Source organism: Tiliqua scincoides, chromosome 4 (assembly GCF_035046505.1).
Source record: "Tiliqua scincoides isolate rTilSci1 chromosome 4, rTilSci1.hap2, whole genome shotgun sequence".
Classification (NCBI taxonomy): Eukaryota; Metazoa; Chordata; class Lepidosauria; order Squamata; family Scincidae; genus Tiliqua; species Tiliqua scincoides.
The window spans coordinates 193,506,110-193,533,322 of NC_089824.1; the positions used below are offsets into that span (position 1 = coordinate 193,506,110).

Sequence of the window (27,213 nt, forward strand, 5' to 3'; positions counted from 1 at the left end):
CAGTGCAAGAGAGGTTCATTATAAGTACTGAAGTGACACAGGCTGCAATCCTAACCGTACTTTCCTGAGAGTAAGCCCCATTGAAGAAAATAGGACTTACTTCTGAGTAGACCTGGTTAGGCTTGTGCCCACAAACACTGAAGTGGCACAGAGTGGCATAAATGAAATCAGTGCAATGATAGTAGTACAATCGACACTAAGATCAATAGAGGGAAGTGACAACAACATTATATAAAGCCAGCAGTAGCTCCCCCACCCAAGGATGATCATTATATCAGGCGCTTCCTCTTTTGTGCCGACTGTTGCCAGGGGAGTTAATGTTTAGATGCAGTTTAAAAATGCATTGGGAAGAACAGAAATGAGGCTCAGCAGAGAAACAAAAATATGGACCCATAAGAAAGATAGTTTTAACTACCTGTAAATTATATAATTATAGAGATAATGTATACAATATAAGAATACTTAGCATTTATATTGTGCTTTTGGAGGATGCAAAGCATTTCACTCGTATTATCTTGATGTAATCCTAAAAACAATCCTATAAGGTATTATCTCCATATTGCAGGAGTGGGCGGCAAATGTGATAAGGAAGTGACTTGTCTAAGGTTACAAAGCAAGTTAATGGCAGAAACTTCAAACCAGGGAAGTCCTGATTTGCAACCCAGTGTGCAATTCTATATACATATCTGAAAAATACAGCTCAATCCTATTCCCCCCCGCCACTCCATACCATGCAGTCATGCCAACAGAGAGCATGCTGAATGCTATGGTGGGGTAGTGACTGGAAGACCAAAGACAAGTAAGTAAAATACTTTGGCCTGGCCTGATGATGAGAGGTAAAACTTATTTACCTTTCAGTTGGCCCTCTGGTCACCTATGGGTCTCATCAGACCCATACTGGCTATTTCACTGGCATAACTCCAAGGAGAGGAAGCGGACAGATCCAGGCTCAGAAAAGAGATAAGATCTAGCATGCATGACTGCCGCTGAAATCCTCCTGGTCCTGCTCTCCAACTGCCCCCTGGATCAGCCCACTTCTTGCCCCCAAACCTTCCAATGTCCACTCCCACCTTACTTGCTCTGGTGCAACCTGGGTGAACTGTTGATGTGTGCAGGGAGCCACTGGCCATTTCTGCTGGTGGCTCCTTCGCACCCAGCAGCGGCAAGCCATTTATGGTGGTGCAGCTCTGTTGCTATGGTGGAATGCTAGCTTCACTGTAGTAAACAGCGGATAGGATTGGGTTATAAGCCTCACTGAACACAGCAGACCGTCTGAGTAAATATATATATAATTGCACTGTTAGTCTCTTTACCACCATGCTACTCTGCTCCAAATATACATGAAGTGTTTTAAATAACACAGGACTACAAAACTGAGGGTCAGAAAAGTTTTTCCCAAACTTTATGGTGGTTTGGTATGAATTTGGGGTGCTGATTCCAAAAAATGGCATCTGTTTTGACCTATCACGTCTAGTTTTGGAGATATAGTATAGTCTCATTAGTGAATGGTTCAATGGTGTAGGCTTCCTCATAAGGAAGCTGCTTGAACCATTCACTAAAGAGGCTATGCCATGCCTCCAAAACTAGAAGTGATAGGGCAAAACGGATGCCATTTTTGGAATCAGCACCCCAAATATACCCAGGAATTGGTGTAACATAAGCAAAATGTGTGTTGGCCTGTGTAATCAGAATGCACTATATAAATACAAAGTATTATAAAAATTAATGTATTAAAGTGCAAAAGGTTATAGTTTCATTAACATCTCCGTAGTCAGGACAGAAATACTCCACAGATTTTTTTCAGCTGTTATATTTCTGCACTGATTCTTTCTTTTCATGGATGGAAAAATTCAACATGGAAAAGTGCTATACTAGACAAGACAGACTGTTAAAGCGAGAGGAATGAGCTCCCAACACTTTATAGCTTTAAAAGTTGATTGGCAATCAAACAAACTTCAAAGAAGGGATCTTTCTGCTTTCATTAAACCAATGCAAGAAGAATGGATAATGTAATGACATCTGAATATAATTGATTGATTGATTTCCTTTCTCAAACTTCAGAGGCTTGGGATAGTAGTAAGAAATGTGTGTTTATTTGTATGTAAGTGTGTGTACATGTGAGTGCTTTTTAAAAAATTTTGGGCTAGGACGATCTGCACAAATGAAGTCATAGATGTGATAACTGGGATGGGAAGTAAAATAAAAGTTCCATTTACATATCAGGTACAGTTTCCTGCATCCTCCAAGAGCTGCGAAAAAAGAAGCACTAATGTTTTGTGCTTCTTCATTTCCTGCTTCTCCGTTAAAGTCTTTATTAAGGGTTTTGTCCAGTGCAAACTCAAGAAGTTCCAAGAGCTGTCATGAGTTTACAAGTGTCATCATTTAGAAGACCCGATCTCACTTTCCAGTGTACAGTAGAAGAAGGGACGTATGAGTCTGTCAGGTCTATGTTCTGGATAAGGCACAAACACAGCCAACAAGGTGGTTCAGGAACAGGTGCAGATTGCTGGAGTCAGCAGGATCAGCAAACACCTGTGACTGCCTCACCCTGGGTGTGGCTTAGCCTACACTGATTGGCCACTCCAACTACTTAATGTTTGGTCTGTTGAGCTTCCAGTGCAGCAGTAGGAGAGTACTGAACTGCTGCCGCCAGTAACTTGGGAGGCTGGATGTGAGTATATACATGTTGATACTGACCATGGAATGAACTTTGTGTATCTTGGAAAACTGATTTGGATTTGTTGTTTATGGACTGATTGCTCATTGTGCTGACTAGGACTGTTTACTGATTACTCTACCTGTGATAACCCTTGCTCTGAAATTTAACCACTGCATTCAAAGAACTCTGCTGGTGTATGCTGTTTTGTGTGCCTGCTCATCCAAGGTTCCATACAACTCTTTACCAGACAAAGGGTTGCAACCACACTTCTGGCTTTCTCATGTTTTTGCTACATGTGATGTAGCCCTGGGGGGAAAAAGAGAAAAGGGGAAAGGAAACAAAAAAAACACCTGTCTGGGGATTTGGGGATCTGTACCTGTCAAGCAGCCCAATCCTATTCTTCCCTAGTGCCCAGGGTTACAGCAGCACCAAAATGGTGATCACTGTATCCAATGGGGCCAGGGAAGCAGCGCCAGATCTCCTCAGGGTAAAATGTTCCCTTACCTGTGCAAAACCCAGGTGGCCCCAATGGGTCTCCTCGGATCTGTGCCTGCTCCTGAGCAGGTGCAGAAACCAAGGAGACCAGTGTCGGGTTTCCCAAACCGGGGGGGGGGGGTTAGGATATGGTGCAAAGCCTGCCACTGTCTGTCCCCTTCCCGAGCCTGCTCCTCACCTCCCCCTGCCCAGTTCTGCTCCTTTCCACCCTCCCCCACCCCCAAAAGCCCTGCTGCCAGCCATGCTTACTACCAGGAGCTCTTGATGTCCATCTTTGGGCACTGAGGCCCAGCGCCAACCGGCACTGGGCTCAGCGTCAGCAGCATGTTGTTAGCACCAGCATTGCCAGCACCACAGCCCATAGGATTGGGCTCTAAGGCTGCAATCCTAAACACACTTATGTGAGAGTAAGCCCGACTGAACTCAGTGGAACTTACTTCCATGCAAACTTGTATAGGAATGTACAGTGTGTTAGGCTGATAAAAAGATTCATCAGATGGCACGTTTTTATAGGTTGACATCAGCACAAGCTGGCTTTTGCAATGATTTTGATCTGCTGAATGACGGCCCAATCCTGAACTGCTCAGCATGTAGGGCTGCCACGGTGCCAAAATGGCTACTGCAGCATCCTGAGCGCATATGGGCAGTCTGCAGCGGCTCCTTGGGGGAAGGGGCTTAGCACCAGCTAGGCAGATTCTCCCCTGGAGAGTCAAAAGCAGGCCATATAGTTGTTGGCCTTCCTCTGTGATTGGTCCCAACATTTGGGATTCAGAGATATAATCTCTCAGCACATGGAAGCTTCATTAACTATTATGATTTGTCTTCCACAAATTTGTCTTTCCGAAGCAATCCAAGCTTGGGGTGGTGAACTCCATGATAATTACTCTTTGTATGAAGATCTGCTTCTTTTGTCAGTCTTGAACTCACTGCAAATCAGCTTCATTGGTAGCCTCCCAAAAGATAAAATCATGCTTAAGTCTTGGCTATTAACTATGACATATATTTGCATTTACAGTTATAATATATATATCAGAAACACACTGTTCTCTGTACAACTACACTGCAATAATTTGTAGAATCTGAAATTAAGAAACTGGGTAGGTTTTGAATACCCATGTCAATCTGGCTCTTGCAAAAGAGGTTTGATGCAAAGGTGACAAAAACCCACAGTGCAATCCTATGCATGTCTATGGCCCATTGTAGTCCGTAGTGCTTAGTCCCAGGAAAATTTGTATAGGATTGCAACCCTAGAAAAGCAGTCCTGGCCATTTCTGATAAGGTATTTGAAAATTCCACCCTTGGTGGATTTTTGGAGTATTCACTGGGCCTTCACTCACTTCAATGAATCTCTCCAATCCAACTATCTTCACATGGTTATCAGGCGTTAGGGCAGTGGTCCCCAAACCGTGAGCCCTGACTCCCCAGGGAGCCAAAGAAACCAGCCAGGGGAGCTGCAGAATGCTTGTGAAAATCCTGCCTGACCTGGGAGGCTGCAGCCTACAATTTAGAGGATTGTAGCCTTAATGGGGAGCCAAGGCCAAATGGCCCAGTCGCTCAAGGAAGCCACCAGTCAAAAAAGTTTGGGAACCACTGCATTAGGGGATCAAAGAATATTGCAGAAAGTCTAGGTGTCCTTTTTTAATTTGAAGCAACCAAGCTTGGTAATTAACTTGGCAGCACTCTGAAGACTGAAACTTGGGGATTTTGTAGGTAGCCACCTCATGAAAAAAGAGAGGGGGAATCATGAGGCTGAAAAAGTTCCCTTAATCAGCATGAGATGCTTTCATAGGAGATGGAAGAGTAATGACTGGAGAAGGGTGATCTAGTGTCAGAGAGCACTCTTTTTGGAGCAACTGGGCAGTGGACACATTGTAGGCTACAAGATCTGGAGGGGAAGGAGCAGCCCAGTCACTTACTTTATTGCCCCTCTACTGGAGTGAAAAGGAGCTGGAAAAGTGGAGAGAATGAGATGGGAGATGAGAGAGAATGAGAAGAGCCACAGCCCAATCCCATCCACACTTTCCTGGGAGTAAGTCCCATGGACTTTATGAGGCTTACTTCTGAGTAGACATGCATAGGATTGGTCTGCCAGAGAGGAATGAGAAGAGAAGGGAAATAACAGGGGTGTGGGTGGGGGGGAGGCAGGAGAAGAGGGATGCTCACAGCATCGTCCCTCGATCTGGGGGGAGGAGGGAGGGCCAAGCAGGAAAAGAGGGGCAGCCCGGCCAGGGGGAAGGAGGGAGAAGGCGGAGGTGGGCTGTGCAGGGGAGAGGGATGCGGGGTGGCTGCACCACGAGGGGGCCGCGGCTGTCCGCTGCCGCCTCCGAGGCCAGGATGACGCAGGAGAGGGCCTCATCCGGAGAGATGCTCAGGGTCCAGGTGGGCGGGAGGGATGGCAGGACCACGGGAGGAGGGATGAAGGATGGAGGGTGGATGGAGCCTGGCTGGATGGATGGAGGATGCTGCCTGGTCCAGGCGGGCGGGCGGGCCGTCTGCCTCCGCGCTCACCGGTGTCCTGCTCGCCCAGGAACGCATCCTCCTCCTTCCTGGAGCGCAGGCAGCTGTCCGAGGCGCTGGCGCTGGCGCTGGCGCTGCCGGGCTCCTCCTCGGGCAGGCGCGGGAAGCTGGTGATGCTCATGTAGTCCACGGGCGAGTAGGCGCCCAGGCTGCTCTGCTGGCCCGCCTCCTTCTCGGCAGCCCCGGCAGCCGCCGTGGCCGTCGCGGCCGCCGCCGCAGCCATCCTGCTCCAGCCTCCCGGGCCAGGTGGGCTTGGGCGAGCTGCCTGCTCCGGAAGTGACTGCGGCGCCCGGGCAGGAGGAGGGGAGCGCGGAGCAGGCGGGGGAGGCTGGCGGCGGGGCAGTGGCAGAGTCTGGCCGCTGGGGGTCCCCCTCGCCCGGGAGGCTCTTGCTCCCTTGCTGCAGGCAGACGACCGGCCCCGGCTGCGCTCCTGGCCACGTGTCAGCCCCATGCTAGGCATGTCTGCTCAGAAGTAAGTTCCATTGTACTCAATGGCGCTTACTCCCAGGAAGGTGTGCAGAGGTTTGCGAACTGGAGAGCCCAATCCTATGCCTGTCTACTCAGAAGTAAGTCCCATTTTAGTCGATGGAGCTTACTCCCAGGAAAGTGTACAGAGGATGGCAACCTGTATCATCTTGCTGTCTGTCCAGGATTTTCAAGGACCCCTCAAGTTTCCTGGGTGATCTTGGGACAGTTGCTATCTCTTAGCCACACCTACCATGCAGGGTTGTTGTGAGGACAAAAGGTGAGGAGGAACCCCTGAGCTCCTTGGAGGAAGGGAGGTATGAATATGTGATAATGAGATAAGTGCAGGTGTATGTTAAGATTTTGGGCTCTTTGATGCTCTTGGAAAAGAGGAGGCTGATCTTAAGGCTGATGCAAAGGTTCGCTTTAGTGGTGTGGTGGCAGCCCCAAGTTGCTACTTGCTGGTCAGAATGCCACCATGCCACAAGACTATTGAGATCTCCATCCCATGTGTGTCAGCCTGGAACATGTCCAAAGTGTCCATGCTAGCAGAGAGGCAGTGCTACTGTTACGGTTAGGTCCCACCTGAGCTGGGAGACCAACATAGGAAGGGAGACTCAAATGTTCTTACAAGGAGCCTGTGCAACCTGTTATTTGGGGAAGGGGGTTAGTTGTCACCAGTGTTGCACATGGAAAGGGACACAAATGGCGCAATTCTAACCCACTTTCCAGTACTGACATAAGGGCAATGCAGCTCCGAGATAAGGGAACAAGCAGTCCCCTACTTTGAGGAGGCCTACTTGAGTGCCACCCCACTGCAGGATGTAGCACAAGTCCCATTGGCACAGCTATGCCAATGCTGGAAAATGGGTTAGGAATTGGGCCATAGTCATTGACAAACAGCATACTCCAAAAGAAGGGGGACCTCAACTCAGGGCCTCTGAGAGGAATTTCATCAGGGGGTACACCATTTCCCTAATTCAAAACAGACCAATAAGACTGATTGTTCAAAGAGCCAATGAGATGTTACTATGACATAGCATGGAGCCAATAAGGTGTAAGTAAGGTGGGGGGGGTGACACCACTAGTGACCAAAATGGCTAAAATTGCTGTTTGTAGGAATAATACCATCATGTTATATACCATTCAGTGTGTAATTTACAGCAGAATGAAATGAAACAAACTGCTTTGAAATGTCTCTATTCTATCAAGAGGTATGGCCAAAAGACCAGTGGGGGTGGGGCAATGGTACATCACCATACCCACCACCCAGGTTTTTGCCCCACCCACTACATGGGAGGAGGTCCATCATGAGATTGACACACTGGCCTCCAGTTCTGGGTGAAGCACGCCCTAGTGACACCACTGCCATGAGGCAAACTGAAGCAGTTGTCTCAAGCAATATAGCTTGATGAGGAGCACTGCCTCATTGCCTCCACTTCCTGTCCTCTTTCCACTCCTTAGATTAGAAAAGGAAGAAGGGGAAGGTGACAAAGAGGAAATGTGAAGACAGTGCTGAGCAAAAACATTGGAGAGTGTTGTTCTGCCAGATTCCCACTCCAAGCCTCACTTAGGGAACTTATGCCCACTCTAAGCTAATTAGCTCCCCTTTTGTTCCCCAACAATGGCCCCAGTTCTCTACAGCAGCACTGCTAGACACCACCACCAAGGTAGCTTGCCTGTTTAAACTGCAGGGACCCAGTTCCTAAGGCAGCAGTCCTTCCTGGTATAGCAGCACACCTCAGCTCTCTGCAGCCTGTTCAAGTAGTCACAAAGTCAGTCAGAGTATCCAGGGCAAAGTCAATAAGCCAAGTCACAGTCCAAGATCAAATTCCAGGTAAGTCAGTCAGCGTGTCCAACTCAAAGTCAACTCAGCTCTCCTCCAACCTGCACTCCTTCTACAACCCACAAACCCTTCCTGCCTCAGGTGCTCCTTATATCCCTGAGGGCCCTATTGCCTTCAAGTGGCTGCAGCTGTGCAGCACACTCTGCTGGATGCCCAGGCCTTACCCTTAAAGGGGCCACTGCTGACACCACATCTACCTCCTCGCCAGATCTTCCGTGACTCCAATACAAGTGTGGGTAGAGAGGCTGGCACATAGTTGAGGAAGGGAGGTAGCAGCTCATATGCCACCTGAGGTATTGGAACGTCTTGGGCCAGACTTGCTGGAACCGTCATGTTCCACTGTTGCATGAGATCCACTGGATCTTGGAGATGTATCAAGTTGGCCTAGGAGTTACCTCTTACTCATGACTTTGTTTTGTACATATGCTATATAAATTATTTTCAAGGAGAAGGTTTTCAGTGTGTCCCAGAGGGCCCAACCTAAGATGACCTAATTATTCATTATTTATAAAATTCTAGGCTACTATGAGTGTGCAAACCATAGTGAAGCTATTGTAAGCAATCATACAATATTTTCTGCTGAACTGGAAATGTTTCTATGTCATTATTACATAGCAACATGCTCAGTGAGGCCACATCCATTTATACCTTTGCCTTGCCTTGCAAAGAAAATATTTTAAAGAAGAATTTCAGTGCCTCCATTGATATATTTTTTAAAAATATATCTTTGAAATATACACCTTTGAAAATGAGGATCAAATTATTTAGATGAGGAAATAACTGGTGGGTCATGCAACTAAGGCAAGGAAAAAAGATGTATTGTTTGATTTTCTCCTTCATATTTCAGATTCCAGTTGTGAAATAGGCTGTTGCCAATGAAATCCCAAGCCAACATGTATTTGTTCATTATATTTGTGGCCTGCCCCTTTTCCAAGCCTGGCAAACATGGTCCATCCCATTCCCTTTTATCTTCACACCAACTCTCTGAGCTAAATTAAGTAACAAGAGAGTGATTTGCTCAGGGTCATCCCCTGTTGGATCTTGATCATGCTCTGGCAGGCCACAGTGAGGGTGGTCCAGTAGTACAGGCACAAACAGGCAAGGAGTGGGGGCAGGAGGCAGGAGAACTGATCAAGGATGGGCTAGGGTGATGTACATACTAGATCAGTACATACTAGATAAGGCAGATGAAAACAGGAAGCAAGAGGCAGAAGGCATGGTCAGAGCTCAGCTGGTGGTCAGGTACCAGGATAAGTGAGGCACTTGAAGTGAAGATGATGGAGTCTTTCTGGCTGTTCGGGTAAGAAGTTGTCAGGCTGATGAACTGACTTGGAAACAGGAATCTATCCCCTTTGGGTTGTGAGATCAGCTGACTCGTAGTCAGCTGACAGCATGTAGCCCCGCTGTGCAGTTTAAATGGTGCTCCTGCCCTACAGAATCTAATCTGCTTGGCCGGATGAAGGGTTAAATTCTGGGTGACTCAGGGCACTGGTTGTTGAACGACCTGTCCAGTGTATATGTCCAGCATCCTACACCCTATAAGCTTCCTGGCTGAATGAGGATTTGAATTCAGATCTCCCCAGGCCTTGATTCACACTCTAACCTAGTTTGCTCTCTGGTTCATAATATGTGGCAGATTAATCCTACACTGCCACTTCAAGTCACCAATGACACAACATTGTATCAGTGACAGGAAAGCAGAACCACTCTGGTGGCTCTTCTGATGTGAGACCAGAGACTGTGGTACAGAGGATCATTTTTAGAACAGGATTGACCTCTCCTTTGGTGCTAGCTGATACTAGCCCCTATCTTGCAGCACTGCGCTCATGTAATGGTGGAGAAGGGGGAAGGAGGCTTGCTGTAATGGGATAAGCTTTCCCAAAAGGGGAAATCCTGTTGGTTTCTTTAAACAGGAACACAAAAACAAATCACATGGGAACACCCAAAAAAATATTGTTAAGCTTGTATCTACAGTAGTGTGGATCTCATTTTCAAGGGCATGATCAAGACATGGCTGTGCAGCCCTTTCTTTCAAAATCCACCCTTTAGGCTGTCCTGTTAAACAAGAGGCAGGACATGCCTTTGGTGCTATGTATAACAATTCCAAACCAGGTTCTGACAAACCAGAAATCAAGTCCCTTCAGAGCCCAGGTAAGTGAAGTGCAGCTCTGCAGAGTTTTGTGATGGCAATTCATAGTACAGACTAATTTTCTGTTCCATCAAATTAAAAAATTTGAAGCTAGGAAATGTGTAGATGCTTTTCCATAATGAACTGACTTTTGCATGTAGCGAAAGGGGGGGAACGGAACAACCTGCAACCGGAATTAATTGGTTAATTAATTGGTGCATTAATTAACACTTCATTAATTATGTTAGTGAACCTGAACAATTGGGGTCAGCATCAAACTAAAAATTCATCTGAAATGTACAGATGAAAATCGTTAAAAAAATGTTTTTAATGCCTTCATATCTAGGGACAGACTTTGTTTCCAAGTGCACAAAATCCTTTTTATTTTTTCTCTTTAAAATAGCCGAGTTAAATTAGCCTGATGCTTTTTGTCTGAACAGTCTTCTTTCACTAGAATAAGGTCTGTTGTTATCTGGTGTACTCCCTGGGGCATTTGGCGGGCCTCTGTGAGATACAGGAAGCTGGACTAGATGGGCCTATGGCCTGATCCAGTGGGGCTGTTCTTATGTTCTCTTCTAAATGATACCTTTTATGCTTTGCCAATTTAGCTATAAGCCAAGCAATGGGGTCTTCTCTTACACAAGAGCTGTAACATTAACTGAAGAATACACATCAGAAACACAGTAAAGTGCATGAGCTGGGAGTGAGTTCTATGTATTTGCTCCTGGGCTTTGCCTGGCAGCTTGCCTTTTATACTGGAGCAATGCTGAGGTTGTTTCCTGTTCACCACTGCTTCTTAAAAGATCATAACTGTCTTTCCTTGTATCACAAATTTCCTGAAACTGTGTAACCTGGCATTTCATTTTGAAAAACTATCTATTTCCTAAACTTGCTGTATAGGTAAATGGTCCTGGCATCTTGCATCCTTGTTATATGTATGGCTGCAGGTCTGGACAAAATTTCAGAAAATAATCATGATAGAAGAGATGTTCATTTTCATCACTTAGTGGGAATGCTTCTCTGGCACACCAGCATATCATCTAAAGAGGGAGAATACATAATATTTGCCTCAGAACTATTGTATTTAATTATATGATTAATCAAAATTTTGACTGATTGATCAACATGATGGTTTGATCAATTAATCATCTTAGGCTGCAATCCTGTGCACACTTTCAGTGACTAAACCTCATTGGAGATAATGGGACTTCTGAGTAGACAAGCATAGGATTGTGTTCTAAAACTCAATTGTTAATTAAAACATATATGTCTGCTCAGAAGTAATCTCTGAGTTTAGTAGGACTTACTCTCAGGTAACTCCATGAAGGATTGCAGTCAAAGATGCTTTCTCTCTCTTTCTGAAACCTTTATTGGCATATCAAAAGATGCTTTCAATCAAGTGACAGCCCTTATAATTCCTATAAAATCTATTGACCATTCATGGTTTAAGGGTATATCTTATATTTCTGTTACACAGCTGTTTTCCATGTTTTCAGGGTCCCAAACATGGAATTTACTCTTAAAAAGAAAGAGGCCTTCATTGTGACTGAAAAGATCCAAGCAGGCCCAAAGAGTATCAGGGTCTGGCTTCCAGCTGGGTCAGCATCCTGCTCCTTTGGTCCTTCTGAAGCTGCCTTTTATCCTTTGTGTCCCATTAAGTGCAAATGTGGCTCAGCTGTGAGCTACCTCCTTAGCTTGTTTAAAGCCCCATCAAGGTCAAATGAAGCTCAGGTGTCCAACCAGGTCTCCATTGGCCTTGATTGATTACAGCTGTGGAGCCAGCCCTGCCCTGCCCTGTCCTTCCCAGAGCTGTCAACCAGCTGTCAAAACATAGAATCGCTGTCAACACCACATCATCCACCTGATGATCTTCTGATCTTCCATTACAGCCTGATCTTGCAGCTTTCTCTTCATTATCCACTGTACTACTCCAAGGCCATGCATGGATATGCCCCCTTTATTTTGCTGCGCTCATTGCCTCTTCCAACAGCTATGGCCATTTGCAATATGCATTTTCCCCCACCCTTGCAAGATGGTGACCTGGACTCACAGCAGGACAAACTGAAGCAGTGCACCTCTGCTGACTTATCAATTGGTTGTGTTACTATCTGAAGGCTAGTCCCATCTGTTCAGAGCTCAGGCTGGAATTGGGTGGTAGGTTGGTAGAAGACTGCTGTAGCCTTGGTGTGTTTCAGTCAGAACATCTGTTTCATATCTCAGTTTACATTTTGTGTGTGTCTCTTCATTTCTTTGTAGTTTATTCAGATTCTCCACTGCCTTGGATGACATTCTCTATTCTGTGCGAGGTGCGCGATACAACTGCACAGCAAATCCTAAGGCAGCAGATTGTGCAACCCTTGAGACAGTGAGTTCCACTGCTTTCTCAAGTGTCTGTACTGTAGCGATGGAGTATGGTTCTTATGTTTTCCAGAACATGGACAGATCACTTATTGGACAGTTTTAGGGCTGTTTGTATAATACCATTCATGCAGGCCCTGTACCATGGGATTAGGGACATACATGACCACATCCCAGTCCCCCTCCAGGCACACCTTCCTGATTCCTCTAACTGCATTGCAGTGGTAGACCTCATATGAGAGAGATGTTAGGATGACCTCCAAGAAGAACTAGGATGTACTTCTGTATATCCTCAATAGATCAGCTCAGATGGTGTTGTCCAAATTAGACCAGTTATGACCATCAGCAGAAAAATCTTAAAATAAAAATAACGCAATACCCCATTCTCATCTTCATTCACAGGCTATGTCCTTTTGGGGTGTGTGTGTCTCTTCTTTGTGTTATTGTAATCTTTGAAAACATAATAAAAAAAAAACATGCACATAGCCCAATTCAGAACTAGTATTCCAGCAGCAGTAGATGCTTTACAACTGTTGTAAATGGTCCTCTGGAAACAAGTGGAAGTGCATGCTTCTGGATTGTCACTGGAGAAGCTCTGGAGGCCCAGAGCATGGTGGCGGAGAAAGGAGACTTTCCCCAATAGCATGAAGCGCAGCCCATTTTGGCACATCTGCATACTAGGAGGGGAACCATAGGATTGTGCTCACAATACTATTTTACAATTGTATGATGTCCTTAAAAAGAAGGGAGAGATCAACAATTTAAAGTGTCTATGGGGAAGACTACATACAAGGGGAACATGTTTTGACACCCTGCTCTTCATTTAGGTTTTTCACTCTGCTTAATCAAGTGTGCCAAAGAAAGATACAGGTATTGCTGTACAGCTTTCAGAAATTTTCACAAACAACAAGAAATCTTGCCCTAGAGCAGTGGAAATTCATATGAGAGATTGAAACCATCAACATGTCTGTTTATTGGTGTGATTATGATGGCTTCCCAGAGAACAAATTTGCAGTTTGTGTTCACAGTTAGCTGTGAGAGTCACAAAAGACAGCGACTAAGATGATCACTGGCCTGGGGCACCTTCCTTGTGAGGAATGGGCACCTGAGGGGGGACATGATTGAGACTTACAAAATTATGCACAGGAAGAATAGAGTGGATAGAGAGATGCTCTTTATACTCTCACATAACACCAGAATCAGGGGACATCCACTAAAATTGAGTGTTGAGAGAGTTAGAAAAGAAACTATTTCTTTACTCAGCGTGTGGTTGGTCTGTGGAGCTCCTTGCCACAGGATGTGGTGATGGCATCTGGCCTAGATGCCTTTAAAAGGGGATTGGACAAATTTCTAGAGGAAATATCCATTTCTCACCTGGGCCCAGCCCGGGTGGCCAAAAACTCTCCAGGAGCAGGGATCTCCTCTAGGGTAGAGGCCTCCTCGAGGGTAAGACCAAAGTGCCAGCAGGACTGGGGTCCCTGGCCAAACACCTACCTGGGAGTAGGGACAAGGACCAGCTGGGAACAACAAGCAGACAGAAGGGGTGGGGCCCCATAAGAAGCCTGGAGAGGGAAGAGAGAGGAGGCTCCTCTCTAGAGAGAGGGAATGCAGAGGGGGAAAACCACCCCTGCCTAAGGAGAGAGGGAGAGGCCTCCAGAGGGAGAGGACTGAGGTTTGCTCGGGAAGAGCTCCCTGACCCCAGACCAGCCAGGACCAAGAGTGTGGAGAGATGGGGTTATCAGGACAGGGGCTCACAGCCAATTGAACCCCGTGGTGGCTAGCTGCCTGAGGGACAAGCATGGAGGTATTGGGGGGCCCCCTAAGGCCAGCTAGCCTGACCCTGACCAGCAGGGTTGCAGCCCTCAAGAACCCTGACCCCTGGCCCAGAGATGCTTGGTGAAAAGATTGGGCTGAGAATGCCAAGGAATGGGCAGGGTCGTGTCTGGAGCCTACCAGATGACGACAGCACGTGTCAGCATGATGTATGGTGGGCTGTGAAGTAACAGTCCACATGAATGTAAAACAGCTGATGCGATTAAACCGCCTGTGTCGAGCAACTATACCTGCCTCCCGTCCTTTAATCCCCCCCTGACCTCTGTTCATCGACCGGGTAAGCCCCTCGCATTCAGTGGCAACCCCAGGGAAGGGGCCTCCTCCCGCTATGGACATTACAGGGTTACAAGCCATGATGTGTATGTGCAACCTCCTGATTTTAGAAATGGACTATGTCAGAATGCCAGATGCAAGGGAGGGCACCAGGATGCAGGTCTCTTGCTATCTGTGTGCTCCCTGGGGCATTTGGTGGGCCGCTGTGAGATACAGGAAACTAGACTAGATGGGCCTATGGCCTGATCCAGCGCGGCTGTTCTTGTGTAGCCGGGAGCGACTATAATCATGAAACAACCTGGGCTAGGACATGGTCATGTTTAAAGGTTCCACAGCTAGACAAGCACATATACATATAAAACATAGATCTCAGATCCCACTCCAGTAGATAGGTGTGACGTGCACTCCTTAACTGATCCGGATTGCTTGTTCTTTAGTTCTCATTGTCAGTGGCCAAACCATAAAGTAGGATCACTTGTGACTCATAAAAGTATTGATCTTTGCCAGATGTGAGAGCTGAGAATGTGATGAATTTGAGGAGATTGCTGCAGTGTGACAGTTTCATTACAGAAGAGAAAGGTGAGCGAGGATAGCATGATGTCTTATCTGCATCTCATGGGGAAGGGGAGGTAGCTTTGCCACTGCTTGCTTCCCCCATACCATTAAAAAAAACATATGGGCACTTTGATGTATCTGGGATATGTCCATAGAGTCAGGCCGTGGGTGTGAGGGGTATATTCAGCATGTTACTTGATATTCAACTATCTTAATGGCTGCTCTGATTTACAGATCCAGAGGAATTCCTGAATGCCCTTTTAGGAGATGTTCTGGCTGTAGGACCCTTGCTAAAAGTCAGGCAAGAGTTTGGTTTGTTGGTCATTTCATCTCAACCATAGGAGGGCCACTCTAGGCACAGATACACCCACATGTGCAGCCTCTGCCTTCACAGCTGGGAATTTGGATACCTTGGCAGAGCCCAAAGAGGGTCTTGGGGTGCAGCCAGAGGTGGAGCTCTACAGTTTTGGGGGGTGATGTCAAGAATTCAGGCCAGTGGTTTTGAACAAGTCTAGGCGTGGAGCCCAGCAGATCTGGGACAGATATGGGAACAGAGCCACTGCAAAATCTGCCTAAGGAGTACAGCAAGTCCTCACTTAAAGTTTATTGATAGGTTCTTGGAAACTACAATTTTAAATGAAATGACTTATAATGAAACCAATTTTACCATAGGCTTAAATGCAAACAAGAGACAAGTTCCTACATCATATTTCTGGTCACAAAAACATCACCACACATCTAAATAAAAACCCAAAACACTTCTGATATACAACATTAAAATAAATGTGAGCTTTCCAGGCCAGAGCAAACCCACACAGACTATGGGGAGAACATGCAAACACACAAACAGTGACCCCGAATAGAAATTGATTTTTTTCCTCAACAACTTTAAAATGAAATGACTTATAATGAAATGAGTTTAAGTGAGGACTCGCTGTACAGATTTTTTTTTCTTTTTATAAAAAGCTTTTGAGAGGAAAAACTTCTGACAATGGGAATGCAAGCCAAACATGTCATATTCTGAGACCATGTAATGCAGTCACCTTGCTGCAGCTAAAGGGATCCAAGGCCTGGATGGGAGATCCCCATATTGGGAACCCCATGCAAGCTGCCTTAAGTCTGTGAGTCCTGAGAAAGGCAGGCTATACAGGCAATAAATCAAAACCACATATCAGGCCAGTTGACAAGCCTACTCATGGCTCCCCAATGCAAACACATAAACGGAAGGAATAAGGAGCCAAGGGCTGCCTATTATTGCACCAATGATGGGAATGGGTTGGCCCAGGGAGACCCTTTGCTCCTGGCAAACACAGGAGGGAAAAGCTCAAATTTCCTCAGAGTAGCTCTTTGGAACAAACAACCTCTGTTTTTGACTTGTTTGTGGCATCGCCAATCTCTTTTCAAGTGCAAGAAATCAATTTATGCTCTTACCACTCCTTTAATCTTTTATTATCTTATGCTTTTTAGTTCCTGATATTGGACTATACGCACTGCTGATTTTATTCAATAATTTGTGTCTGTTTTTGATTTTTATTTATATGAATATTTAGTCTATATTTTGTCAGCTGCCTTGGGTGCCCCTACTAAGGAAAAAGGTGGGGTATAAATTGCCTAAATAAATAGATAAGATGCATTTCTATGGCAGAGCAGGTACAGGCCTGACCTAAGAGGCAAAAATGTTTTTCTTGGGTCTAGGACGTTTTTCTTACCAGTCAGCTTTGAACAGATATGAATTCAGGTTTATTCGCTTGTCTCATAAGGGGGGGAAAAATGATACATCGGCTTCTGAAGAACTTAGTCCGTCTTCCCTGAAAAAAATTTAGGTCAGACAATGAAATCCTTGGATAGATTTGCTATCAGGTCCTTGCGAAGAAAGATGTACCCACTGTGTACCCACCCATCAACGTACCCACTGTGCAGCAACTACTGGAAAAATCCATGCTTTCATATGACCTAAAGTTTGCTGAGGTAGGTAATGACTGCAGGTAACACTGGATGTATCTGGAGGAAAAATTTTTCCTAGTGTAGCCACAGCATCTATGGGCAGATTGATCTCCATAGGACTCAGTAAAGCCTCTCCATGTTTTCTGCACTTGACTCTGCAAGTGTCTAGAGCAGGGGCGTCCAAAGTTTTTGGCAGGAGGGCCACATCGTCTCTCTGACATGGTGTCCGGGGCTGGGGGAAAAAAGAATTTACATTTAAAATTTGAATAAATTTACATAAGTTTTCATAAATGAATATATTAAAGATGCTTATATGAATGGCTGGCCTTTCCTTTGCTGCCACTACTGCATCACAGATGTGAAACAACAAGCAGTGGAGGGAGTCCTCATCCCACTACTCACGTGAGAAGTCAAACAGCTGCCCTCACTTTGAGAGCAGTTGCGTCGGGCCAGTGCGGACTTCAACAAATCTCTGGAGGGTCAGAGGCTCATTGGAGACTGGGGGTTTCCTGAGGGCCGCATTGATAGATAACCTCTGATCAGTTACTTTGTTATCCGGTTACAGCTAAATTCTCATGTGTTGAAATGGTTTTCTCTTTTACAAGAGCAGATTCATAACAGTCTGATACTTGGCTAAGGTGCAATTTAAACATTTATATGTCACTCCTCTTCAAAGGGCAGTGGACAAAAATAGCAAACACAAAATAATTCAACATTAAATCAGCAGAATAAATAAAAGCATAGCAGAGTTCTAAAAGTCAGCACATTGAATTTTTAAAACCTTGATTAAAACCTGCTCTGATGGTAGCCTGGAAAGCTGAGCCTAATGAGGACTTGTGAAGTTGGCTTCAGAACAGGCCACAGGTTAGCCTCTCTGGGGAGGGCATTTTAGATACAGAATACCTCAAGCAGGTGTGTCATCACATGCACTACCTAACTTCATAAAGCGGCGGGGGGGGGGGGGAGAAGAGACATGGAGAAGGGCCTCTGATGATGGTCAGTTCAAGCAGGCTTTTCAAATAACTTAGGTCCCAATCCTATCCAACTTTCCAGCACTGGTGTAGCTGCAATGCAGCCCCAAAGTAAGGGAAAAAATGTTCCCATACCTTGAGGAGGCCTCTGTGACTGCCTTCCCACCACAGGATGCAACACATGCACCATTGGCACGGCTACACCAGCACTGGAAAATTGGATAGGATTGAAGCCTTAGCCATTTATGGCTTTGATGATTAGCTCCAATACCTTGAATTATGTCCAAAAACAGACCAGCAGCCAGGGCAGCTATTAATAAGGGCAAGATATGCTCCCTCCAGTTCGTCCCAGGATTTAGACCAAGTAAGGCATACAGTAAGAGCAGTCCTACTGGTTCAAATCAAAGTTCAGTCTAATTTCTCACGGTGGGTAACCAGAAGTCCTGGGAAGATCACAGGCTCTCACTTCTCCCCAGTGATTGGTGTTCAGAGGAACACCATCCCAGAGGAACACCATCCCAAACATGGTATGCCCATATTGCTACCATGGCTAATACCCAAAGCTAGTGGCTACAATTGCATTGTGCAACAGCAAATTCTGTACTTTAAGTGTATTACATGAAGTGTTTTTGTTTCTCTCGAATCTCAGAACTTTTTCCTTGTCATGTCTATAAAATATTACACTATCTAGAGTCAGGTAGACACTGGTAAAGATGCAACAATGCATCATGACATCCAAAACTATTTTCATGTCAGCTCATCTTTCATAAAAGTTCAGCACTTATCAGCCAGTGGCACACAGGTACTGGAAAGGCATAAAAATGGGGTGAGATTCATGCACACTAATATTGCTGTGCAAGTTACATAGTCTGACCTACCATTGCTGAGTTTGCAAGCTGGTGTCATACAAGTTCAATTTACTTATCTGCTCAACACCAATCTATGATGCAACCTCATGTTACCACTTGCTCAACAGTATTTCTAAAGAACAGCCTATGCTCAAGCCTCTCTGGAAACCACATGGAGACTAGGAAGCCATCAGCACCAATTCTAGACGCATAGAGGCTAGTTGCAGAAACTTAGTGATAGGTGAAATGCATTCCTCACATGTTTCACTTATTCCAGGGTGAAGCCTCAACACCCAAAAATAAATAGCAAGCAATAGCTTAGTTACAATGGACTTCTACTACAAGCAGAGGACAGTTCTGTTCATGCACAGGGGTTCCCACTTTCCACCAATTCCTCTCTCCACATTGCACTAAATATGACTGTGGAAGGTTGCCAGCACTCTGGAGCAGGTTTTGGAGAGGGGCAAGGATGGTGTGTGAAAGTCCTGTTCCGTACAAGGAACTTCACTCAGGATTCTTAGAATTTAAGCCAATGCCTTCAGAGTAAAGAACATCAGAATTACATTTTCTTGGTCATTGAAGAGTAATAACAACATGTTCCTTAGGACTGGTTTAATAAGTCAGTCCTGAATACCAAAGTTTGAAATAAAAGGATACAAGAGCAAATGAAAATGCCATACCAGCTTCTTAACCATGTGATTTTATTAGATAACTTTCATGTATAAAATGATTTACTCTATCTGGTGGGTGACTGAAGCTTTGAGTAAACAAAATCAAATGATTGAAAAATGCAATATAAACCCTAGCAGAAATTCCTTAAAGAGAAAAATGGCTGCTTCAGCTATGAGGCAAGGTAGAGATTAATCCGCACACCAAAAAAAAAAAAGCAGACTGAACTGAAAACTATTCAGTTAATTGGCAACAACAACCTGCAAGAGCGGCCCCTTTCCTTAGCGCTGATAGTATGAGTGTTTCTCCTATCCTAGGGCAGAATTCCTTTCCAAAGTTAGAACTGATCATGGAGAGGGGGAAAAGGCAAGACAGTGTTTAAGGTGAGCATCTAGAAAGCTATCTTGTGGAGATGTGCAAAATTAGGGCTTAATAGGAGTAAGAAGAATGCAGGAATTCATCCACCATTTGTTAAGACTCAAGTCAGGTTCTCACCATAAGGCAGTTTTAGTGCAAAACCCATCTATCTCTGTTCATTAATCTTAAATTAAGATGATCAGTCCATTCAAAGGCCAATGGCTTTCAGACAATATATATTAAGAATCTACATAGCCTAGTGTACAGTCACCAGTACCTTTATTATTATCATCTTTAATACCTTTGATAATCACCAAAATCAGAACTGTAGGTCAATCAACTCCCACTGTGAAATACTTACTTCCATGTACATTAGCTGCCTTAATTAATCTATGTTTCACTAAAAATGAAAAGTTTGTGTTGTGTTTGAACTTCAGAAACATGTAAAGACCCCAAAGTAAGTGGGTTCTGAAATACATCTTGAATAAATTTTGTGCATTTAGACCACTGAACTCTGAGGTAGACTCTGAGAACATAGCTGGCTAAATGAATCATTAAGGTGTTCCTAAACCATGGTGACTATTTTTAGAAGTTCAACAATAAAACCAGGTAAACCCCAGCACCTATCAAAAAGGTTTTAAAATCCCAGTTTTAGGATATAATCTGAAGATTCTGGTTATAGCACTGCTAATCAACCAAAATTTAAGAAACCCTCAATGAACCAGTTAAAGACATTAATACTTAATACAATCATTTAAACACAGGTCAGATCTTTAATTTTCTTAAAACAAGCCGAGGACAACCATCAAGCTGTTTTGGTAGAGCTCCACTCCTGCCAAGTGCCTCACGATGGCTAGCATTTTAAAATTGTATGTCTAGCAAATGGAAGACAAGTCACAAATTGAACAGACTTCATTCAGAGATGGCAAGGTGATGGGCACAAATTGATAGGTTCATCCTTAGAGGTTTGTCGCTGCCATACTGGATAGTCAAAGAAAGTGTTCAGTGTTTGAATAGCCTTGTACTGTTTGCAAATATTGTGATGGCTTCTTTTTTCTAAGTTCTGGAAAAGCAACACTTCTTTGTTTTCAAATAATCAGGACAGATTCAACTTCTCTTCTCAGGTGCCATGAAATCTGTCCAGTCTCCTTGGATTCATGGGTACAAAAAACTGGCTTATTTTACCTCCCCCCAGTCCATCAGAGGCTGTATCTTAAAGTGTTCTTCGGTATATTAAGACAACTGATTTGGCCAACTTTGTCAATCATAATGGATGGCAGTGTAGAAGATTATCCAGACAACCTGGAAAGGAGTACAGAACAGGAAGGCAACGTCAACAGAGGGCCCAACAAGCCAGAATCTGAGTTGGATTCTCATCTCTGCACTGTCCACCAAATCCTGAATGCATAAGTATTCAAAAAGCTAAAAGCAACCCAGGGGCTACTGTAGTCAGAATCCAGGAAGAAATGCATTTAGAAGCCAGTATTTTAACTGTTAGGAACAGCAGCAATTGTGGAGGTGGGGGCTTCTCTCACCCATTAACTGCCTTCTATTTCTTCGATATATGATATGCGTGTGGCTACTAGGGACTGTACCAGAAATTCAATAATAGGAACCAGACTTCTTCATCCACCCACCCCACATAAAATGGCTGTGGTTAAATGCACAGCGTAGCTACAACACTAATGGTAAAAGGCAAACCACAGACTTTCAGGAGTTTTAGAAACTAATGGCACAATCCTACCTTGCGCTGGAACAGGCAGGCCAGCAGGCCTATGCTGTATCCAGAGCAAGTTTTGGGTGCTTAGTGGCTGAGCCACTAGGGAATTGCTTCCCTTTACCCTGGGGAGAGCCACTGCAGCCCCAATGGGACCACTCAGATCTGCGCCAAATCCAAACAGCCTGGAGTTGACCCAGGTTGCCCAGGAACAGTTAGGATTCTGGCCCTGCCTCCCGCTCCCTGTCTGTCCCTGGGAACGCCCACCGCCTGCCCTCCCCCCACCCCAAAACACCTCCTTCCCGCCTCCTACCCACCCTTCCCAGACGCCTTCATCAGCCGAGCTTGGCCGACGCAAACTCACCTTCCCCGGGGCCCACAATGGTGCAGGGAGGGCAGTGCAAGTCTCTTGCGCCTAACTGCCTCCAAGTCTCTTGTAGCCTAACTGCCTCCACAGTGGCGCAAAAAGTGTTTTATGGCACTTGCGCAACACTCCTGGGCCAGTGCAAGGAACTTGTACCGCCTAACTCCAGGTTAGAATTGCAGCCTTAGATATTTTGGCCACCCTATCCATGGGTTCTGGATGGAAACAATGGGTGGTGTCTAGAGTAACACATTCATACATAGCACCTCTCTCCAAGAATAGGATTCTGTTTGCACAAAGCAGAGTACTGTTTTGGCATAAGCAGAATGCTCTATTTGTAGAAAAAACTTTTGTTCATGTAAGTGTTACTCTGTCTACTAGTGTCTACATCCAAGACCCCAGGGTAAGATAGCTAAAACTTCCAAGTACACGATACTCCAGAAAATCTCTGGTTTGCCTCCTCTTACCGTTAAAGTCAGAGGTAGTTTATATATATTCAGTAGAGTCTTGCTTAAAGCTTTTCTTATCCTGCACTGTTTGGGGCTGCAAGTCAAGGACAGTGTTTTCTGAATGCTCTAAAGAAAAAACCCTCCCTGTGTTTAGAAAACTTAGTGTAGTTTTCTTCCCAATATATTATTTTTCAGTGTGTAGGCAAGGTGGAGATTTGTGGAGGACGTACTACTCAGCCTTGAAGTAGTACAGGCAAGGAAAAGCTTTAGCTTTACTATTGGCTATAACAATAAGCAGCATTTATACAGCACTTCAAATGTATAAATTTTACACTTCATAAGCAATGGTAACAGTATCTCTAGCATATTGCAGATAGGGATCTGAGGCTAAGAGGGATCTGCCTGTCTAAACCCAATTTATGACAAAAGCAAGGCTCAAACTGGGAACTTCTGATATGTAGGGCAGTCTTTTAGACATGATTGTAAATGTATAACTTGGTCTTTTAAATCCTTAGCTAAGGAAAACAACATATGCCACTCGAATCACTTGCAATTTTAAGATGCACTTTATATTCAACCCCTGCTAATTGGGTGAGAGGCACTTTTTCAAGTGGATGCTCCTCTTTTTTTAGCAGGGGGAGAGTAACTGGCCCACCTCACCCCAGCAGTGTCTGTTCTAGTGGCTGTCTGCTGGTATTCTTTTGCATCTTTTTAGATTGTGAGCCCTTTTGGGACAGGGAGCCATTTAGTTATTTGATTTTTCTCTGTATAATAATAATAATAATAATAATAATAATAATAATAATAATAATAATAATAATAATAATAATAATAATAATTTGTTGGCAGGAATCTACTCTGTCTTTTTCTTTTCCTCTAGTTAAAGAGTTTACGTTTTGGGGGTGATAACTGCCTTTCATTTTATAATGAGGCCACAGAGCCCACAATCTATGACATATAGCACCAATTACCAAGAACAATGCAAAAGATGTCATGAATCCCTCCTTTGTTAGTTCCCATGTTCCACCATACTCCTCTTCATCTATTTGCTGGAAGCTACTAAAATAGAGGTACAGGACTCCCGCATTTATGAGGCAGAATCTGGGAGGGAAAAAGAGATACACCATCATTTTCAATATACAAATATCAAAATATCAACTATATCAGCCACAGTACACCAGGAAAGACTATAATTCATCATAAACTTCTCCTCTGAAAGTCTCACTAAATGAGTATGAGATACTCCTGTGGCTCATTGCTACACCATTAACCAGGTCACATTCATCTCAGTGTGACAGTCAAGAGCAGAAATTCCTCACTGATAGTAGCCCATAGCCATCTCTGCGTCTTCCATTCTGCCACTCAGACTTGCCATCTTACTTTGCAACAAGGATACTTCTAAATACATATTTTAGGCTAATTATTGCTAAACAGTAGGTAGAAACATTTTTTAAAAATACAAACTTTTGACTAACAAAGCAAAGACCCAGTACATTATTCTCTAAACTCAATAATGTTATGTACAGGGGGACCCACACTGATCTGCTATCTTAATCCCCTCCCCAAATCCTGTCACTTGCAACAACAACCCCTCTGCAATACTGCACACCTCATCATCTCTGTTCCCCCCCCCCCCAGCTCTACCCTTGCCACACTCAGCTGTTTTTTCACTGGCAACATTAAAAGGAACAGAAGAGCTGGAGCAAGTCATCCCTCTACATCCTCCCCTTACACTTTCTCCAAGCATGTGAAGAAAGCTAGAACACCTAAATAGAGCACCCAGGGGCTGCAGGCAGGCACAGGACAAACTCAGTCAGCTTGCTATCTCCCCAGTCCACTTCTCGGGGCAAATAGTTCAGCTGATCTCATGGCTGGATTGCCCGGTACACAAAGCAGGGAGGTTGCTTGCCATCATGGCATTAACTATTTTTAGACCACCTTTTGGTACATGGAAAAAGGACTTCAGATTAGGGGTCTATTTCTATGCCATTTCAGCTATTTAGCGTTCAATGTTACCAACTCTTCAACAGTAAAAAGAGGAAACAAAACTTACATTGCTATGCCCACAAATCCTTTCAGTGGAACAATGCCCCAGATCACTCCCAAAATAACTGCAATGATCTGCCGGAACCAGTAAATAACATCTAGAAATTCATCCTGTACAGAAGAGACAAGATTAAAATTCATATGGATCCATAATTTACATACAGTTCCACAGAATGTCTCCTGTGGGAGCTGGAATAAACCTGGCCTTTGAGAACTCCTAAACTACTTTATTCAAATGGATTGTGCAAGGACAGTGAAAGGTTTCAATTACTCAATCTATAAAAATAGGATTAGAAAGGCAAGAAGCATGAGAACTACTGCAATCAGAACTGGAACCACATTTCAAATTCCTACATAGTATTCCACACAGGAAAGAAAATTTGCACATTTAATGCTTTGGTGTCAGCATACAACTTATATATTATATATAATATCTGTGTCCAACTGCTTCTTCAATGTGCTCAAAAAAGACTATATTAGCCTAGCTGCTTTGTGAAGTTGGTTTGGGCAAGTCACAAGTCACGCTGACTCTCAACCTAAGAAAGCCACCAGTAAATTTCAAGTCAAGCAGAGATCTGAATCTTTGATTTTGACATTCAAGTGCAACACCCTACCCATTGCACCATACTGGCTTTCCCTGTTAAGAACCTGGATTGACCCCAAAATTTTCATTTTTCTAGCCCTGACTGCAATCATCCAAATAATCAGAAGCAAGTATAAATAGAATGTTACTAACACGGAATGATGCCAAAATGAGAAAATCAGTGTGGGCTAGAAAAGGTACAGGTAACAGGGAAAAATCATCATACTGTAGCACTCTCCTCCATTAAGTTATAGAACACAAATGAGTGAGGCTGCAATCCTTTCTACACTTACTTGGCTGTAAGCTCTCTTCACTATAACAGGACTTAATTCCGAGTAGACATGCATAGGCTTGGGCTATGCATGTCATCTAAGTCATCTAAGCACCAAATCTCATCTTAATATTTTTCATCTCAAATGGACATCAGGCACTGTGATGCATACTTTACATCTTCTTTTCCCTGCTGGCCCTCAAGGCAGCCCACACCATTCTTGAAGGCTGCATTATGCATTTCCCAATCAAAACCACACCACAAAGTACTGAAGCTGCAAAATTTAATTTAACTTATTTTTCACATTTTTATACCACCCTTCCTCCAAGGAGCTCTGGGTGGTGCAGACAGCCCCCTCCTTTTGTCCTCACAATAACCCTGTGAGGTGGAGATTGGGTCAGTCACTATCCCTCAGCCTAAAGTTAGTAAAGTTTACAGTTGGGTAGGGATTTGACCCTGGATCTTCCAAGTCTAAGGCCAGCTCTAAAACCACTACACCAGTGTTTGGCCTCTGACATACCACTTCACATGGTCTACCTATTGGAAGTACTGCCAGAAATAACTAGTGATAACATCACTGTTGGTTACTCCTGGGTTGGGAGGCCAGATGAGATGCAACAAACACTAGTCAGAGGCTCAGGGTGGATGAGAAGGTTCTTCTGAGCAAATGAAAAGCACACTTTGGAGCTTTGCCTGCCAAGAGCTCCATCCATCCAACTTGGATGCCAAGCCTCCTACCACTGTTTGTTGGGTCATGTCACTGGTCTTGCTGCTGGGCAGCAGGTGTCCAGTGCTCCTGTGAGTACCTCTAGACACCACCTCAAGTACTACTGGCGGTACCCATACCATCATTGGCATCCTTCAGTCTCGAAAGACTATGGTATCACGCTCTGAATGGTGGTTCTGGAACAGCTTCTAGTGTGGCTGAAAAGGCCAATTCGGGAGTGCCAATCCCTTCCACACCGGGAGCAAGTGCAGTCTGTCCCTGGTCTGTCTCCCTAGCTGTGGACCTTCCTTCTTTGCCTCTTTGCCTCAGTCTGTTGGCCAAGTGTCTCTTCAAATTGGGAGAGGCCATGCTGCACAGCCTGCCTCCAAGCGAGACACTACCACTGGTACCCATACCCATACCACTGGTTAGGAAACACAGCACTATACTATCCTGGCTCTCCATAAGCAGCTATATACTGGAAAAGGTAACCTCAAAGTGGAATTTTTGAGTCACGCACACAACACACATTTCAGTGTGCTTTTTTATAACCAGCACAGGACACACACATGCTTACCTGGGAGTAAGACCCACTGACTCTAATCGGACTTACTTCTGAGGAGACATGCATAGGCATGGTGTCTGAAGCTGCCATCCTATTCCCACTTACCTGGGAGTAAGCCCCATTATATTGGGGCTTACTTCTGAGGAAACATGCATAGGCTTGGGTTCTGAGGCTGAAATCCTAACCGTACTTACCTGGGAGTAAGCCCACCGACTCTAATGGGGCTTACTTCTGGGTAGACACGCACAGGCTTGTGCTGACAGTCGCTGGCCAAGCGGGGCCTGCTGGAGGACGGAGCCGGGCGCTGCCCAGCCAGGCCTCACCTTGTCCTCCCAGGCGGAGTCGCTCCGCAGCGCCTTGCTCCACAGCGAGCCCCGCAACGCGCCGCCGCCGCCCCCGCCGTTGGCCACCACGTGCTGCTGGTGGTGGTGGTGCTGCTGCGAGTGCGGCTGCGACGTCGGCTCCTCCTTGCGCCGCCCGCCGCTCATCGTCCCCCGCCAGGCCCCGAAGCTCAGCTCGCCCCGCGGTCACCGCAAGGAAGCCACCCGCGCGCCCACGTGAGCGCCGGCCCCGTCGCTCGTCCAATGGCCGCGT

General features: G+C 45.0%; 2 protein-coding genes across 2 annotated transcripts in view; both read right to left on the bottom strand.

Annotated features, from left to right (window-relative positions):
- Window positions 1-5,912, bottom strand: part of GGT7 (gamma-glutamyltransferase 7) — a 51,407-nt gene extending 45,495 nt beyond the window's left edge. Inside the window, exon 1 of the mRNA XM_066625505.1 lies at window positions 5,663-5,912. Coding sequence (XP_066481602.1) covers window positions 5,663-5,894 — 232 coding nt within the window. The 5' untranslated portion in view covers window positions 5,895-5,912. The remainder of the gene's footprint in view (window positions 1-5,662) is intronic.
- Window positions 5,913-19,576: 13,664 nt separating this feature from the next.
- Window positions 19,577-27,171, bottom strand: RAB5IF (RAB5 interacting factor). The gene is made up of 4 exons (XM_066625141.1): window positions 26,943-27,171; window positions 24,502-24,605; window positions 23,420-23,549; window positions 19,577-21,220 (listed from the first exon to the last, which is right to left on the bottom strand). Exons 1-4 carry the CDS (start codon window positions 27,105-27,107, stop codon window positions 21,179-21,181), a joined length of 441 nt encoding a protein of 146 aa, XP_066481238.1. The 5' UTR covers window positions 27,108-27,171; the 3' UTR covers window positions 19,577-21,178.
- Between the last annotated feature and the right edge of the window lie 42 nt (window positions 27,172-27,213).